The sequence below is a fragment of the Mirounga leonina genome, unplaced genomic scaffold, assembly GCF_011800145.1.
Source record: "Mirounga leonina isolate KUSES-001 unplaced genomic scaffold, KU_Mleo_1.0 Mir_101664, whole genome shotgun sequence".
NCBI classification, from domain to species: Eukaryota; Metazoa; Chordata; class Mammalia; order Carnivora; family Phocidae; genus Mirounga; species Mirounga leonina.
In genome coordinates, this window is record NW_023270175.1 from 20,542,806 (window position 1) to 20,560,669 (window position 17,864).

Sequence of the window (17,864 nt, forward strand, 5' to 3'; positions counted from 1 at the left end):
AAAGAAAGAAAGAAAGAAAGAAAGAAAGAAAGAAAGAAAGAAAGAAAAGAAAAGAAAAGAAAGGCAGTGGTGACAACTGAATGAAATGACCTGTCTATGGAGGTGGTGCCTGGTGCCTAGTAAGCTCTCAATCAATGCTAGCTACCTTCAGCAGCATTTTCATCTTCATTTCAACTTTTCTCATCCCCAGTTCTCAGGAGAAAGTCTGATAAGGCCAGGCCAGAAGGTGCTGAGGACTAATGGTGGGTCCCTCTTAAGAGTGTGGTTTAAACCAGAGCTGAAGCTTCAAGGCACGGAAAAGCCAGAGGAGAGGTCTTCCTCTTGGGAAGGGCAGGGGGAGAGGGCACTGTGCCGACCAGCTAACAGCTAACCGGTGACTGGCCCGATTACCTGCCAATGACCTGGAGCCCACTTATGGGAATCCCATAAGTTCCCACCTTCCCCAGCCACTCGGAACTAACCACAGTTCCAGGATCTGGGAGTTGCGGCCAAAGCAAGCCCCACCCCCGTTGATGAAAATCTTGTGCTGACCTCCCCTTGGGGAGCCCCATATGGGCCACAGGAGTGACTTGCCCGGCTCCATGGCTCCAGGTCAGCCAGGCTGCCCTTCCCGATGACCTTGCTGCTCCCCAGCCTGCCAGCCCTTCCCCACCTGGCTCCCCGCTCTTCCAGTTGCCCGTTGGGTGAGCCCTGGCCAGGTGGGGCTGGCCGACTGAGATCACTGCCCCTGACGACAGCCACGCTGTCTCTGCCAATGGCTCAGTCCCTGACTTGGCAGGAATTCCCCTTCTCGAGTTGCCCATGGATGCCCAGGCTGCGCTGCATCATCCAGTGTGTGCTCTCAGCCTCTCTCCTTCCAACCTGTCCTCCCCCACCCCCACTCTCCAACTCCGATTCAGTCCTCTCAAGCCTCAGAACCTGGGTCCTTCACATAGTCCGTGCGGGGCCAGCTCGCTCGCCACTCCTGTGTTCAACCTGCCTTTCCACCTTGGCAGCTTTCTCAGCCTTTGTCCCATCTTTCAAGCAGTGCCTACGTTTGTCTGCAAATCACCCCAGGTTCTTTAGAGACAAGGTGGCTGGTTGCTTCCCCCTCCTCCCTTAACCCCTTGGCCTCAACAAATTCTATTCGAACCTGTGGCTAAAACAAAATACCACAGTGCCACAGCTTCTGTGGCCATGGCCCTTACTTTCCACCACAGACACACGCTAGAAAAGTCACCCAATAATCGGACTTTCAGAATGAGAAGCATATTCAAAAGCCAGGAGAGAAGTTATAGTTTAAAAGAAATCCTCCCGGGGCGCCTGGGTGGCTCAGATGGTTAAGCGTCTGCCTTCGGCTCAGGTCATGATCCCAGGGTCCTGGGATCGAGTCCCGCATCAGGCTCCCTGCTCCTTGGGAGCCTGCTTCTCCCTCTGCCTCTCTCTCTCTCTCTCTCTGTCTCTCATGAATAAATAAATAAAATCTTTAAAAAAAAAAAAAAAAGAAATCCTCCCACTTGTAAAGCTGAGAAGCCCCCTAATAATCCTTTCTGTGCAAACAGCAACCGTTCCTGTGTTGATATGCTCTATAACTCCGGATTTGCCTCTATTGGGCTTACACGACAAGGCCCTAGAAAGCTCCAAATGGCAGACAGAAATCTCTATGTCCCAGGTTGTGACTGAGCATCATAAAAAGTGTTTCTTCTAAAAAGATTGTTGGGTAGCGGGGGGCCTGAGTGGCTCAGGCGGTTAAGCATCTGCCTTCAGCTCAGGTCATGATCCCAGGTTCCTGGGGGGCCCCCTGCTCAGCGGGGAACCTGCTTCTCCCTCCGCTGCTCCCCCTGCTTGGGCTCGCTCTCTCTGACAAATAAATAAAATCTTTTAAAGAAAGATTGTTGAGTAGCTGCAAAAGATAAGAATTCCTTGAGATAGGTTATACCCAAGCGGCTCCTTCCCCAGATGGCCATCTCTTGCCCAGGTCCATCTTGGAGGCCGACGGGGGTGGGAGCGGGTGTGTCCAGGCCAAAGCACAGGCATGCAGATGGGAAGGTGTAGTTGGGAGCGACTTCCCAGATCATGACTTTCATCTGGCCGGCCACCTTCTTTGGCTGAGGCTCTTGGAAAGTCGCTTGCCCCCCCCCCCCCACTCCACGCTGCTCTCATTAAAATGGAGAGTTATACATTTCCCCTCCAGGCCTTGACTGGGATAGGCTCTGACACCAAAGATCCCCTACAAAACTTCAGAGGACCACCAGGTTTCACTTCTTGGAGGGCTGGCCAGCAGTTCAGGGGTCTGCCTGGAGTGAGATGACAACGTGACCTAGCAGGTGCTTCGGGCCTTGAGTCAGTGCTCCCTATGTCCATCCTCGCTTCGGTGGCTGCTGTGAGGTGCTGTCCCCACCGCAGGCACTGCTCAGAGTGGGCCTAGCATTTGGGAAACAGATTCAGTGACCTTCAGGCCAGCCCTCTTGGGTTGGTGGGAGATTTTTGAGGTGGGGGGAGGAGGAGGGACCCAATCATTTGATTCATTTGCCAAAAATAAGGAAGAAGTGGCTTCGAGCAGAGTTCAGCAAATGAGGGCAGGTACCCTGAAGTCTAATCCTACTGGCCTCTAGCCCCTATCTTGGAGCCAGGGATCAGCTTGGAAAAGTCCCTGGGACCAGGGCCAAGGGCAGGCACTTACCCTGGGGCACCTATCAGAGGCAGCGGGGCATCCAGAGTTTTGGGGCACTGTCCAGGGGAGCCAGAGTTAACTCCTCAGCCTCTGCCATCTGCTAGGCCAATACCCATCTTGTGTGGCTGGCTGGCAGCCTCCCTGTGCTCCATAGCCCTTGTGGAGATCCCAAATGACCCTCCAAAGGCGCCTCCCTTCACGGCCTGCAAGAAAAAACGAGTGGGCCTAAGGGGACCTTGGCCCAAGGGGCTGCTGCCAGGGGGCAGAGACTGGGATGGAGGCGCAGAGGGATGTCAACATGTAATGGCTTTCCTGGAGGAGAGCACCAAGTGATTTCTGTGGCCCCTTGAGTGTGCTGGGGAACAGGGAACAGGCAGCCATCGAGCTGGGTGTTCCCTTCTCAGATGGAGAGGAGGCTCAGGGGAATGGGCGAGGCACCAGTCACATCGCACGGGGTGCTACCTATTATATACGTGGTGAATGGCGCCCCCTGGAGTTGTGCTCGGAGGTAGCAGTTCGGACAGACCCAGGAGAAGTGGGGATGGGGTGCTTGGATGGAAAGAGAGATCGGGAACGGCTCAGACTGGGACACCAGAGTGGTGTCTGGGGATCCTCGGGTCTGGGGATGAAGTAGAGGAGTAGGGAGAGGCTGTGAGGGGGCCCCGGAGAGCCTGGATTTCACCCACTTCACATCCTGCCAATGGGCGTTTCTGGGCTGAGGTTTGTAGCAGGAGGTAGAGGATTCTGCTCTTTGAGGATTGCCCCATCCCACAGGGAGGCGAGGACAAGCCGGAGACGACGTGCACCAGACAGAGACCCAATAGGACTGCAGCCTCCCCGCCCTGCCATCGCAACGGGGGTCGAGGGTTGTTGTTGTTGTTTCATCCAGAAAAATACAACATTTAATGTCTATAAAGGTGCAGTATGAGTCATTTCACGGAATGTCTAGGCCCCTTCGTTGGCAGCAAACAAACTTTCCAGCCCTCTTTTGAGGAAGCCGTCCAACTCGACTGCTGTTGCTGGTTTGTGTGTGAGAGTGTGTGTGGGGGGGTCCGTGTGTGGGATGGGTCTCTGTCGGGCCTTGCCTGCCTATGTGTGTGTCCGTGTGGGTCTCTCAGATGTGAGTGAGGGTGCACCCATGGCGGGGAGGGGGGCTGTGTGTGTGCGCGCGCGCGTGTGCACGCATGCATGTGTGTGAGCTTGACTCTTGGATGTGAGTGGCAAGTCCCCTCATGCGTGTTTGTGGAGGGCGTGCGCATGTGTGTGTCTGCAAGGCAGCATGGTATGTGAGCCTGTGCGTCTGAGGGTGTCTACGTGTACATTTTTTTCCTCATCACTGCCAAATTATCTTCCCATCTCTCCCCTCCGAAGTGAAGGGCTGGCCGAGGGAAGCTAGCGATCCAAAAGGGGGGCAGCTGGGGAGGGGAGAGGGGCTGGAGGAAAACCAAAGCAATTCCACTCGTCGGAGGAAAGTGTCAGCCAAGGATGAAACTGAAACCGAGGCACCAGCACTCTGGGATCGTCCTGGGGCTTCGGTTCCTCCCACTCCCCCGCCCCCTCCAGCGGGCTGTGGAGATTAGTCAGCCTGAAATTCCCATCCCCACAGCCTCCACTCGGGGTTGAGGCTGTGAGGCCGGCTAGAAATTGGCCTGTGGTTAGCACGTGACCCCATTAGCGCCCATTATCACATTAACACAAATTAGTATATCAGATCCTCTCGCAGTCACCTAGTGGGGCGCAGGGCCAGGCTGGAGGGAGAGGCCACAGCTCAGGCCCTGCTCCCCAGAGGAGAAGGCAGCACGAGGGCACCAGGGGAGTGGGCAGGCTGAAGACCGCCGCTGGTCAGGTTAGGGACCGAAAGAGGGGATGGAGACATCAAGGTTGACAATATGATCCCTTTCCTAGGTCGTGCTCTGGGAGGAGACACCTTGGGGAGGGGGTTAGTCAAAAGGAGGGGGTTTCCAGGAATAGCTGGGCACCGCCCTGTAGGAAGGAGGCCCGGGCTCTGAGGTCTGGGCGGGAGACAGACGGTATTTCTCCTGGCACACAGTGAAACACAGTGAAACGTTTAGGATCCTTTGGTTTTGTGTGTGTGTGTGTTTTTTTTTTTTTTTACCCCTTTCCTCTTCTTTATGGAAAATCCTAAGGATAACTTTCTCAGATGGCTTTGGACATCCTGAAAGCAGGGGAGCTGGGCTGACTGACAGAGGAGAAGCACCCAGAACACTAGCACAGGGCATAGCTTTGATGTCTCGGCACAGAAATGGGAGACACACTCTGCCCATGTATTTCTGTGTGAAGCTGTTATCACGGGAATAGCCACTGGAGCCTCTGGAAAGGATGAGGCTGGAGCCCCCAATAACTTTTTTTTTTTTTTCAGCTTAAAGGTGTCTGGCCACAGGTTATTTTTGAGCCTTGATACTCTCAATATGTTAACTAAAGAGCCACCACATAACCATGAACCAACACGGGAAGGTCAGCAGCATGATGACTTCTAGAGCTCAGGGCCTGCAAGGATGTAGAACACAAAGCTCTATCTACCGAGAACAGGGTTGCAAGTTTGAGCCCCAAATGGGCCTCTTAGCTTTTTTGCTTCTAAAGCTGCCAAAGACTGGATTGAGACGCGCGGAATCCCTAAACCATCGGCCTACATCCAGCCCAAAGCTGAACCCCTGCCCCTCACCTAGGCTGAGCCCTGGTTCCAGACTGCACCCCAGCCCCAGCCCCAGTCTATCCCTGTGCAGGAGATGCATTCTGGGTCTCAGGAGAGCCAGGCTAGAAAGTGGCTGTTCAGGGAAACCCACCCCCAACGCCCGAGACGCGACTCAAAGTTTCCATTCTACTGCCCGCGGGTCAAGAGCGCCATCCCCGGAGAGGAAAGACGGCCCCTAAACCACAATCCCTTTGCTGAAAGTGAGCCGCCCCAAGCTCTGCGGGGCCCGGGAGGTGGCCCAAGGGACTATTAAGCACGCAGGAGCCAGCCCCACGCCGCGGCGCTAGCGCAGCAGGTCGGCTCTCCGGACTCTCCCGCCTCTTGGGCTGGAGCGCGGGGCCCGAGGGGCAGTGGAGGTTCTGGCGGCCCCTCCCACCTTTCCCTCGCCTCCCCCCCCCCCCCCCCCCGTTCTGGGCTCGCGCGCCTTCCAAGCCCGGGATCCCCGCTGGGGCTGAGCTCCACCCCCGACCCCCAGCAGTGCGCCCAGGGCGCCTCTGCAGCGCCACCTGCAGGCGGAACGCGCGCTGCGCGGCGTCTCGGGCCGAGGCGGGAACTGGCGACCGCGAGGGTGGAGGAGGAGGAGAGGAGAGGTCGGCGCCTCTGCCCGGAGCTTTCCTGGCCCGCGCGCAGCCTCCCCTCGCCACCCCAGCCCCGAGCGACCTGGCCAGCCCTGAGCTCTGCCCCGCGCCCTGGCCGGCGCAGGCGGCCGGGGCCTCCGACCTTCCACTCCTGCTGCTGCACTCTGAGCGGCCTCCTGCCCCGGGCGCCTCTTCTCGGGAAGCAATGAAGTCACACTGAGCCCGCTCCGCTGACTCATGAGAATCCTCCCCCCTCCCCGGCACACCCCTTGAAACTTCCCCCTCAGTCCCTTCTTTCCTGCTCCCGCCCCCCGTTCCTCCCGTCCCGACAGGCGAGCAGGGGCGGCTCCGGGAGGACTCCCAGGGAGGACTCGGTGGGGCAGCTGGGAGAGAAGTGGCGGGCGAGAGTCCCCACCGAGACCTCCGCGCTTCTGTCCCAGCCCGGCCACTGCGCGCACAGGGAATGCCCTGGGGGAGCTGCATGTTTGTAACCTCTGGCAAAACTCCCACCAAGGTATTCTTTCGTGATTAGGCACCTCACACAGTGCGCGCCTGCTGAGAGGGGGGCGGCCCGGGACCTTCTTCCCTCCTCTGGGCCTGGAGTTCACTTGGTAGCTGAGGTCTCTTTGGAACCTCCTGTTGGAATGAACGGACCCATAAGGGCTCGGCGCCACCAAAGGGACAAGTGTAGAGTGCTCTGAGCCTTGAGCTGCCCTCCACCCTGCATTAAGTCAAGCTGATCACCTGAAAGGTCACTGTGGCCCTTCCTCTTAGGACTTGGTACTGGCCCCGTCCAGGTTGAGGTAGGAGTGACTTTGAGGCCAAGGATTCCCTATTTGCAGCACTCCCCTCCTCCCCCCGCCCCCACTATGCCACTGGAGTGGACCAGAATCCCTCAACAGTTGCTTGGGGTATTAGTCTCAACAAGGTGGCTGAGGGCCTCAGGGCCTGTTCAGGGTAGGCTTCAAGCTGGAGGCGCTCTGCTGGCCTCCCTGAAACACCTAAAGCTCCCCTTTCCCTCTGGAGGGGCAGTGATCCTTAAGCATTCTTGTCCACCCAGCAAATCATGGTACTGGATTTTCTTTCCTTCCCTGTATACAGTTTCCAGCTGTCTCTATGGTAAGAGCTGGGTGGTAAAGCTTGCAAGCTTCCTGGCTCTCTTGTCACCACTTCGGGGCAGGGTTCTGCCAAGGCCATAACCAGTGTGAAAACTGGCCATGGACCAAGAGCGAAGTGGGTGTACAGGCTGGTCTAGGGGCTCAGACCTTATGTGGCATGAGGGGCGGTGTTGTGAGCTCTTCTGTCAGCATCAAGTTGATGGCTGCCCTGGGTTATGGTGGCTATCCAGCCACCAGCTCTGCAGGGTGTGTTTTTTGGGGGGATTGGGAACCATTAAATGGTTGGGTAGGGGTGTATGTGCTAGGATCATGGCTAAGAATAGTCCCGCCATAAAGCTTTCCTGGGGAAATTCTGGGCTTGAAGTCAACATTTTTTAGGGGCTGAAGGATGCCACCTTTCCTGGATCCCAGTTTTCAGGCTGTCAAGCTCTCCATGGAGAGCAAATAAGGCAAGGTGCAATTCCTAGGGATTGTAGGGGTTCTGGTTGTAACTTGCCGGGTCAAAGAAGAATCACAAGCCATAAGCTAAAAAACAAAACCCAAAAAACCAAACCTGTAAATCTAGTTGAGCCCAAGGGACAGCAGAGGCCATGTGGGGAGACACTTGCCAAGAGGTTTGAGTCCCATTAGCGTCTGCTCTAGACCTTAGAGATGAAAGGCAACTGAGCCCATGGCAAGGTGAGTGCAGTCCCGTGCAAGCACCTGAGAGACTTTTCCCTACGCAGGAGGTTAGAACTGAGGGTGGAGGGATAATCCAGTCTGTTCCCCTCAGTTTACAGATGAAGCTACGGAGACCTAGGTAAGTGACTGCCCTGGGCCATGCAGGCTCAAACAGCAGGGCTGAGACTCACATCCAGGAGTGCTCTTTCCACTGCCCTCCACTGTTGGGAGAAAAAAAAAAAATGGGCAGAGAGGAACCTGAGGAAGACACACAGGGAGGAGGAAAACAAGCGGGGGAGACTGCAGAGATTCTGAGAGGAAGGACGGAAAATGAAGGGGCTGAGGAAAAGTGACGAGAAAGAGGTGTATTGTCTTTGGGCAAGAAGAACATCAGCTCCATCTTCCGTAATAAGCATCTTACACATGTTCACTTAAGCATAGTGAACATGTTCATATTTTGCTCGCAGAGATGGACAGAGAGGATACAACCATAGGATGGAGTCCTTCGGTCAGTGAAAGAAAAGCCTCGACTAGAGAGAAGCAGAGCATACAGCTCTGTGAGGCTCGCGAGGGTCCGATCTGAACTCACACAGCATACCACCAGCGTTGGTGTTGCGCTGATGGTCCCCGCTGCCCTGCCTCTGGCCACCACTAGGTTATAGGGCCACGAGGGCAGGGACTACGCATTACTCATCCTCTTATCTCCAGGGCCTACTGTACCGTGGCACGCAGGAACTGTGCGGTGCGTGTTTGCTAGCTGACCAGTAACTCCATTTATGAGTCTGTTTATAAATTCAACGCCCATGGTTGGGGCTCCTCCAGAAGCATCTCTGTTGCGTGGCAAGTGCCAAGGCATCGCAGTAGGTGGGAACCTGCCCGGGAAGCCGGGCACCTCTGTCCACAGACACCAGATGCGACTCCTGGTCTTTTCCCAAGGGACACACAGCCTTCCGAGGCTCCACTGGGGCGTCTTGGGGAAGGTACAAGAGGAGGCAACATGCCTGAGGGCCTCTGCCTGGTAGTGGGCTTCTGGCAGATATTTTCGCTTTTCGTCTCCAAATTGCCAACGCCCACCAGCCAACGACCACCAGGACACTCCTGGGGTTGGACAAGTTAGGTTTGCTGCTCACTGCAGTGACGAGGAATGTGCATGGGGAACCACAGGGTGTGTCAGGAAAAGGGTACTAGAAAAGATTTATTAAAGGATTTGGGCCAGGCTGCGTGATTTGGGGGAGGGCTGAAGGAAGCAGGGCTTTGCTTTGGATTGGATGCTGTCAAAAAGCATGAGTAATCCAACGGCTGGGCGCCTTATTCGCTAAGTTTCATCCTATAGGAGGGCAGAGGAGAGTGAGGCTCAAGCTGTAACTGGTAAGACGGCAGCAATCGCTCCCATGAGACAGTATGGGGGTGGGTGGGTGTTGGTCATCTCTGTGGTTTGGGCAACGGTCATGTTTTTGTCTGTATTCACACATGATTACGAAGTGGTCTTGTTTCTGTCTGCCTCCACCATGGTCAGAGCGGCCGGGTGCGATGCTAGCGTCTCGTGAATCTGTTTACATTCAACAGAATACCCGGGCCTGACCGTGAGCGCCAGGCCCTCTGTAGCGACACCACTGCCCCGCTGACAGCCCCCCTGCCCCAGGCCAGCCTCCGGGTGTCAGGGGCTGCATTTCTCTTTCTCGAACTATCCGTTTTGAGATGAGCCCTGTTTTCCGACCAGGGCTTGGCAGTCCGGTATCTAAATATTTCGACCCTCCCTGTACTCTGACCCGGTCACACCCATCTGTAGAACCAGCCAGGCAAGGGAACGTCATCACTGGCTTGGGCTGTGTGTCTCTGTGTGTGGTTTTGTGTACATGTGTCCGTGCCCCCGCCAGAAATTCCCTGATAAGTTGGGAAAGAGGCCAGAGGCGGTTCTACTTCACCTCTGGGCCCAGCAGGACTTCCCCTCTGCCCAGAGAGCAAGGCACTGGGGGTCCCAACAGTCTCCAGGGAAGCAAGGGTGCCCCGCGTTAGGTGGAGTCAGGGAAGGACCGAGGGGATATTGCAGCAGCCAAACTTTAGAGGAGCGGGAAAGGGAAGGGGTAGTGGTGGAAGGGAGGGGAGAGTTCCTTTGTATAAATGGGTCTCTAGAGAAGCTGCTGGTTTTCCTTCAAGGAAGCAGCCTGCAGTAGGTCACTGTGGATCCCCACCCCCATCCCTTTCTGCTGTAAGCTTCTTGTCTCCCAAATGGGACCTGTTGATTAGAACAATGACAACAAAGTCACATATGTTGACCTCATCCTCCACTAAGAGGCTTACTCTGACTCCTTTCGAGTCAAACGTGCTTCCTTCACTCAGGTCCATCTCTCCAGCTACAGCGTGAGGCCATCTCCTGGGTGCCTCAGAGGTGGCCAGGCAGAGACCAGTACCACCATGATGTGGTGCTGAGGTGCCATGGGGTATCATTTGCAAAATGGCAAAGAAAAGTGAAATGGAAGTCAAGTGGGTGGGCTGCAAACACCCAGTGTTTTGGCAGAGCCCCAACCCTTCTTTGCAGGGCGTGGCTGGCCCTGTACTGCACTGTGTGGTGGCTCAGCTGCTCCCAGGCCGGCTCTCAGGGGCCAGAACTCAGCTGGCACTGCTCCTCGTCTGTCTGGTTAGAAAAAGGTCCCTGCAATCCTTGGGGGCCTGGACAGATCAAATGCATCCTGGGTATCTGTGGCAAGTCTCGGCAGTGGGTGAAGTGATGGGGGTCTGATAACCTGGATTACAGAGAACAGAGGTTACAAGGCAGAGGGTCATTTTTGCAGTAGGCCCTGTTATCTAGCATCATCCAACCAAGCGACCAAGGACTTGCTCAGGACTCTGCCGGGGTTTGGGGGGATGGGGCACATTGTCCTCATTCTGAGAAAAAAAAAGTCTCTGTTCTGGGATAGCTTACTATCAATTCAGGGAGTGAACGTTAATAATGCGGAGCATGACTTAATAAACAATCAAGTTCAAAGGTAGCAGGTGCAATTGGAGTTCAGAGATGAAATCATGCACGGGCACTAATCCAACTGGTACCGCGTTACCAAGGTGCAATTTCATTTGGGCCTTGAGAGGTGAGCAGGAGGGGATAGGTAAAAGGGAACAGGGATGACATTCCAGATGTGGAGAGCACAAACAAAAGTTTAAAGGCGTCAATAAACCAGATGTGTATGTGTACATGTGCACGTGTGTCTGTTGTGGGAAAGGAGGCTGGATGGGGGCAGAGTGGGCTGAGGTCAGGAGCTCTGGGGAAGACTTCGGGCCTGGTATGGTTGATGACAAGGAGTCACTGTACATTCTTCAACGGGGGAGGGAGGGGGTGCCGCTGGGAGGACATGGACTGAGGCTTTAGGAAGTGATCTAGCAGCAGTTGAGGACGGTTGCTCTGGCTGATCTCCACTCTTGGCATGTCCACAGTACTTTGTGTCTTTCGATGGACACATCTCACTGTAGGGTACTCCTGTGTTCACGTGTCTGCTTTCCTCAAGTGGCCATGTCTCCTCCATCTGCCTATTCTGACATCTACCTGACTCACAGTAGACATTCAACGAACACTGACTAGATGAATAAATCATTTTACTTTTTTTTTTTAAAGATTTTATTTATTTATTTGAGAGAGAGAATGGGAGAGAAAGCATGAGCAGGGGGAGGGGCAGAGAGAGAGGGAGAAGCAGGCTCCCCGCTGAGCAGGGAGCCCGATGCGGGACTCGATCCTGGGACTCCAGGATCATGACCTGAGCCGAAGGCAGTCGCTTAACCAACTGAGCCACCCAGGCGCCCCCATTTCATTTTACTTAACTGAATTACAATGACACTCTATACAAGGATAACAACTGTCAAAAAATTAGACTAAATTGCACATACCACTAAAAAAAGATAATTCACAATTTGATCTTTTAAAAGATGATTTGTGAACTGCTTCAGGATCTTAGAACTACCGCCATCTTTGTAAGTAGCAATGAGCACCGAAGAGTCGATCCTATTTCATACGCTAGGTGAGTTTTCTACATATGCATTTGGATGTGCCATGCATCAGATCATATTTCACTAAACCTGTATACATATAGTAAGAACCTGTCCTGGTGCAGCTAATTTTTTTTTTTTTTTTTTTAAGATTTTAAGTAATCTCTACACCCTATGTGGGGCTTGAACTCATGACCTTGAGATCAAGAGTTGCATGCTCTTCTGACAGCCTGCTGGGCACCCCAAGATTTGATTTATTTATTTTTTGTTAATTTTTTAAAAGATTTTATTTATTTGACAAGAGACACAGCGAGAGAGGGAACACAAGCAGGGGAAGTGGGAGAGGGAGAAGCAGGCTTCCCGCCAAGCAGGGAGCCCCATGCAGGGCTTGATCCCGGGACCCTGGGATCATGACCTGAGCCAAAGGCAGACGCTTAATGACTGGGCCACCCAGGCGCCCCAAGATGATTTTTTAAACTTAATTTGAGGGCACCTGGGTGGCTCAGTTGGTTAAGCGTCTGCCTTCGGCTCAGGTCATGATCTCAGGGTCCTGGGATCGAGCCTCACATCGGGCTCCCTGCTCAGTGGAGAGTCTGCTTCTCCCTCTCCCTCAGCCCCTTCTCCTGCTTACTCTCTCTCTCAAATAAATAAAATCTTAAAAAAATAAAGTTAATTTGAAATATAAAAAATGAGTTGATTTATGAACCTCTGACTTCTGTTCTCGGGAAATCATCTGTAAAGTGAGGTGTGTCTATAAGCCTATTTTAGGTCAAAGGGGCGAGGGGAGAGATTTCTAGTTTGAGGAGTTGAGATGGGAGTTGAGAGATCACGATCCCTCAAGGAGTCAGTCTCAGGTTTAGCCATGAAGCACCAAGTCTCTGAACCCTTGCTTCTTTTGCAGTAAGTGACCTCTCTAGCCCCTCGCAGGTCCAAGCCAGTTCTGAGCAGGACAAAAGGAATTGTTCCGGGTAAAGCAGAATCTGTTCCGTGGGTTTCTGTGTTCGCTCATTTAACAGTGGATGGGGCCAGAGAGACATTCAGGAACTGAAAGCAGTTGAGAGTGTGGAGCAGGGAATACAAGGCTGAAACAAATCACGCACTTGGTAGGAGCTCCAGTGTGCCTGCTCACTGATATGCACAACTTTCCTCCCTTCGCCCACCCGTTCCCTTTCAAAGAGAACAGAAGTTAATTTAGAAGAATCAGGTTTTATTTAGTGATGTGAACATTAAGAATCTGCCTACATGGTTGAAATATTCACAAAGGACTTTACCATTCACACTCATATGCAGAGGAAGTCTGCTGAATAAAAAATGCTCCTTTACTCATCCAAGCTGCTGTCAGGGACAGCAAAGTGCTTGCCTGTTCCACTGGGGGGCTTCAGTCCTCGTGAATGTTGAATAGTTTGGCTACTTCATTGAGATCTTCGTGTTGCTCACCGTCCTTAATGATCTGAGGGAGAGAGGAACAATGGGTCACCGACTCGCTTCGTGTGCGCCAGGCCGGCCTGCACAATGGGGAGGCCTGGGCCAGTCCCCACATCGCCCTGGGAGGGAGCTGTGGGAACAGCCTTCTGTTAACCCCAAATGAGTATGTGTCAACTCCCTAGCCGCCCAGCCAAGTCCTGAGTGAAAAAGAAACACTCCTGAGCCAAGGCTACACCTTTGTTCCGCTCAGGCACAGCCTGACCCAGGTGGACAATGCACAGCAGGGCACCCGATGAAGTCCGGGGTGCGTTTTCCCATCTTCCTCGAGGAGCGCTGACAGGTACCCACCTTCCTTGCTATTGGCATTCGGTTGAAGATGTTCCACAGCACGATCCCCACCACCACTTTGTCCCTGAGGTAGAAGATGACGCCTTTGCCGTAGTCCTCCCCTTGGGCAGGGACCTGGGGGACTACAGGATTGCTGGGAGGAACAGCGATTTCTGAGGCCTCAGACTCTGTCTCACTCTCTGAGCGGATACCAGTCCCTGTGGCCAACCCCCAGAACAAACAAAATAGAAACAAAACAGAGTCAGTTATGAACTTAGGAAATTCTAGAAGGCAAGTATCTTCCGACACCTGCTTCAACCTGCTCCTAGAGGATTTGTTTTTATGCCCCCTTAGTAAACACTGGCCGTCTCCAGCTCCTCTCCACTGGCAAAGCCGACAAAAGCTCTTCCTTGCCGTCTCCAGGGCACTGCGTCAGTCTGACCCAGAACTTCCCTCCCTTACCATTTCGTTTTAAATGTATGCTATAGATTCTTTCCTGGTATCTGGATTTCTTCAAACTGCAGAAGACTTGCTCTTTTCCTCTGAGAAACAGTCGAGAGCTGCACAGTCCAGTCCAGTAGCCACTAGCCACAAACAGCAATTCCAGTTCCATTATTAAAAAGTAATGAAAATTTAATGGATTTTAACCAAAATTAAATCAAACATAACATTCAGTTCCTCCTGTGCACTAGCCGCATTTCAAGTGCGACATAGGCACACGCACCTAGGGGCTACTGTAGCGGACAGAGCAGAAACAGAACACTGCCCCTGGAGCAGAAAGGGCCATTGGACCGTGCGGCTAGAGAGGCCCTCTGGCCAAAGCAGGAGAGGGCACTTCCATATGGACAAACCACAGTGGAGGGGGTTCCTCCTGGGGAGGGGGCATGCTGGCCTCTGAGAATGGTCAGGCTCCGAACAATACTGCCCAGGGTACAGAGTAGTGCTCTGGAGTTTCTAAGTCCCCGGGGCTCTCTCCTGGATCCACTTCTCTGGAGAGGGCCGGATGAAGGAGCGGGTGTATGTTACCCGCTTGAATTACACAGGAAAAGGACCTACATGTCCATGTAATGTCTTGTTCTCTCCTTTAAAGAGCAACCTGTTCTTGAAACGCCTCTGACAAGAGGACACAGAGGTTAAATAACTTCAGCTAGGGTCATGGAAGGGAGAGAGAATAGGTCTAGGAGTTAATGAAAGAGTCGTGTGTGGGAGAGAAGTTCATTCCGTGAGAGGTACCTCCCGTCTAAAGAAAACCTGGCAGTAAGATGTGACAAATGGAATTACAGGCAGCTCAAGAATTACTCGGCCCAGTTCTTCATGGCCCAGGGTCCGTGGAGGATTGCAGGTCCTACACTAAGGTTCTTGGGATTAGTAGGAGGCTAATAATAATAATGATAATAAAAAATAAAAATCTTAAAAGTTCAGGTTTTCTTCAGTGCGCAGGGCTTCCCAGTCCCTAGAGGCAAACTAAACCAGCGTCGCCGAGCCAGTCGCTGCCCAGAGGATAGGACGAACACCCACCACATCTGAGTCTACGCTCTGACCAGGATACCTGATTTTGCCAGCTCTCAGCCCACGAAAGAGTAAGGACTTCGGGTTGGGTTTATTTTAAAGTCGGGTTTATTTTAAAGCACAACATGAAGAAAGGCTTTCACTGACAGTTCCCTCTGGCCAATACAGAAACCCCTTGTTCAGGAGAATCTGGACCACTGCTTCTCAAGACTCGTCTCAGAGAAGTAGTTGGGCTTCCTTACCGGACTGCTCTGTGGCAGATTTTGGGTTGTCTTGTGCAGTTGCTTTTGCAAACACACCGACTGTGGGCAAACTACTGTCCACAAGACCAATAGCTTCATAGCCAACATCGGGGCCCAAATCACTCCTAAGGAAGGAGAGAGAAGAGGGTGTTCTGTCAAGGGGACTGCAAAGAATGACACGGTGGTATATTTTTTTATTTTTTCTAAGACACCACACTTTGATTCGTGCCAACCAAAGAACCTGGTGTGTACAACAAGGGAAAATGCCAAACTGATCGGTCTGCTTGCCAGGGCATCTGGGGACAATCGTGAGAAAGCACTGTTATCCCAAAGCAGCTTTTATTTTCCTTAAGAAGCCATTATACATATCACATATCCATACACTAATCTACACTTCCTGAAATTTATCCATGCTTTTATCCCTTGGGGAGTGATGGGTTCATCAACTTTACTATTCACTACGTTCCTTTAACTCAACCTGAAAAAGTGCCCTGCTGGCGCTGTAAAGGCTGCTCCATATTTACAGAATTCAGAATCTGAGATCCTGTACGGCTTCATCAATGGATGGTATCTCCTCTGAGCCTTCATTTGTTCAAGGCTGGAATGCCTCCATCCACTTGATCATTTTATTTTAATTGTTCTTCCTGGAAACTTCTCCTATCATTATCACACTGTTTTTACTACGCCAGGAACTTCGAAGAGTATTTGTGCCACCGACACACGATGGTTTTGTAATCACGTGAGGCTACTACTCATGGTTTTGTTTCCGGTGCTCTACCTTTTGCCATCATTTAATTAAGTGATTAAGTAAGTAAGTAAGTAAAATTTGAGAACAGTTGACACACCGTGTTACATTCATTTCAGGTGTACAACTTAGTGATTTGATGAGTTGACACACTGTGCTGTACTCACCACAAGCATAGCTACCATCTGTCCCCTTATGCTATTTGAGTATCATGGACTAAATTCCTTATGCTCTGCTTTTTATTCCTGTGTTGTCATTTCTTGACCATAGAAGCTCACTGGACTGGGATCTTCAGGGAATGGTCTACAGTGACTTCTCGGATACTGGTCCTGAGACCTAACTGATGATTATCTACCTATGGACTCTTTTGTTCCTAACCGCAGTATCTTACAGGTGTTGACCCCGAAACCCAGCTGTTATGTTTCTGCTGCCCGCTCACAAAACTGTGTGTGATTGTCCTGAAATGTATTCTCACCAGCTGAGAATTTCCCCAACAGAAACTGCTTAGAGGCTCCTGAAACCTTGAAGTTTTTTATGTATCCCATCTTTCAAAGCAATAAGAGGAGAGTGTGCCAAATAAGGCCAATCCCAGTACTCAGGAATGTCCCTTGCTAACTTTTTGCTATTCAGAGAACTGTCTATAGATGCCTGACTTTGAACTGCTGATCTTAAGGGTTACATATGAGTGGGCTGCTTTTTTTTTTTTTTTCTTAAAGTAATCCCTACACCCAACATGGGGCTCAAACTCACGACCCGGAGATCAAGGGTTGCATGTTTCACCGACTGAGCCAGCCGGGCGCCCCTGGGCTGCCTTTCTGTCAGTACGTTGGGCTCATGAGGGTTAGCACCGAAGAACAAATGAAAACATACTGCCGTCTCTAGCTAAGAGTACATGTTTGTACCGCCTACTGTAGCTCAAACTCTGAGCTATTTTATCAGAAGTGCTGATGCCATCTCCATGCATTCACCTAGTCTAACTTATGCCAGGTGGGGCCTTTTACCAGAAGGCTGCTTGGGTGTAGAATGCATGGAAACAAGATGAAATTTTTCTCCCCTCTGTATGAAGCTAATTGGCCCACGTGGAAACCAAACTGTAACTCTGGCTGCATTAATTTCGTGTTCTAACCAGTTGAGTCCGCAAGGTACAAAACTATTACCAGAACATTGACTGATGCCAGTATGGCTTAGCAGCTCCAGTCATATTTTCTCCAGCCAATCTTCCACTCACAACAGCGTGATCATGGTGCTCTACCCGCCTCCTACCCAACTTTATATCGTAGAAGCATGCAGCATCTCCTGCCTTTGGAAACAAGTACATTATATGAGCACGTGATAAAACAAAAACAAAAACAAAAACAAAGACAGAACATACATTTTGAGGGCTCAAAAAAACCCTTGTGCCATTAACTAATTAGTGTTTTCCATGTATGGGCCAGAATCGCACCTACACTTACTAAAAAAAAAAGTTGAGATTCCATTTTTAAAAAACTATTCTATGCTAACCCCCCAAAACAAAAAAACTATTTCTATGCTTCCACAAAGCGAACCTAAATCTTCTATGCTGCAGCTCACACCTATTTCCTCTCTCATTCTGCCCTTAGCAGAGACCGAATATTTAATAACTGTGATTTGCAGAATATTCTTTCCTATGCATGGAAACCAGTTTTTAGGTACGAGACCGCCTCTCACCTAGAAATCTTTTCCAAGATAGGATTTTCTTTCTTTCTTTCTTTTTTTTAAAGATTTTATTCATTTATTCATGAGAGACAGAGAGAGAGGCAGAGGGAGAAGCAGACTCTCACGCGAGGGAGCCCAAAGTGGGACTCGATCCCAGGACCCTGGGATCATGACCCGAGTGGAAGGCAGATGCTCAACTGACTGAGCCACCCAGGCACCCCAAGATAAGATTTTCTTTTGGT

At 51.8% G+C, this 17,864-nt stretch overlaps 2 protein-coding genes across 2 annotated transcripts in view; both read right to left on the minus strand.

The window, feature by feature from the left end:
• The window catches only part of ELF4 (E74 like ETS transcription factor 4), a 43,446-nt gene extending 37,295 nt beyond the window's left edge, over positions 1-6,151 (minus strand). The window contains exon 1 of the mRNA XM_035008544.1: positions 6,087-6,151. The gene's annotated coding sequence lies outside the window, so the exon portion shown is untranslated. The remainder of the gene's footprint in view (positions 1-6,086) is intronic.
• A 6,732-nt stretch (positions 6,152-12,883) lies between these two features.
• AIFM1 (apoptosis inducing factor mitochondria associated 1) overlaps positions 12,884-17,864 on the minus strand; it is a 34,558-nt gene continuing 29,577 nt past the window's right edge. The window contains exons 13-16 of the mRNA XM_035008575.1: positions 17,103-17,245; positions 15,201-15,325; positions 13,471-13,667; positions 12,884-13,147 (exon numbers count right to left, since the gene is read on the minus strand). Of these exons, the coding sequence (XP_034864466.1) occupies positions 13,076-13,147; positions 13,471-13,667; positions 15,201-15,325; positions 17,103-17,245 (537 nt within the window). The 3' untranslated portion in view covers positions 12,884-13,075. The remainder of the gene's footprint in view (positions 13,148-13,470; positions 13,668-15,200; positions 15,326-17,102; positions 17,246-17,864) is intronic.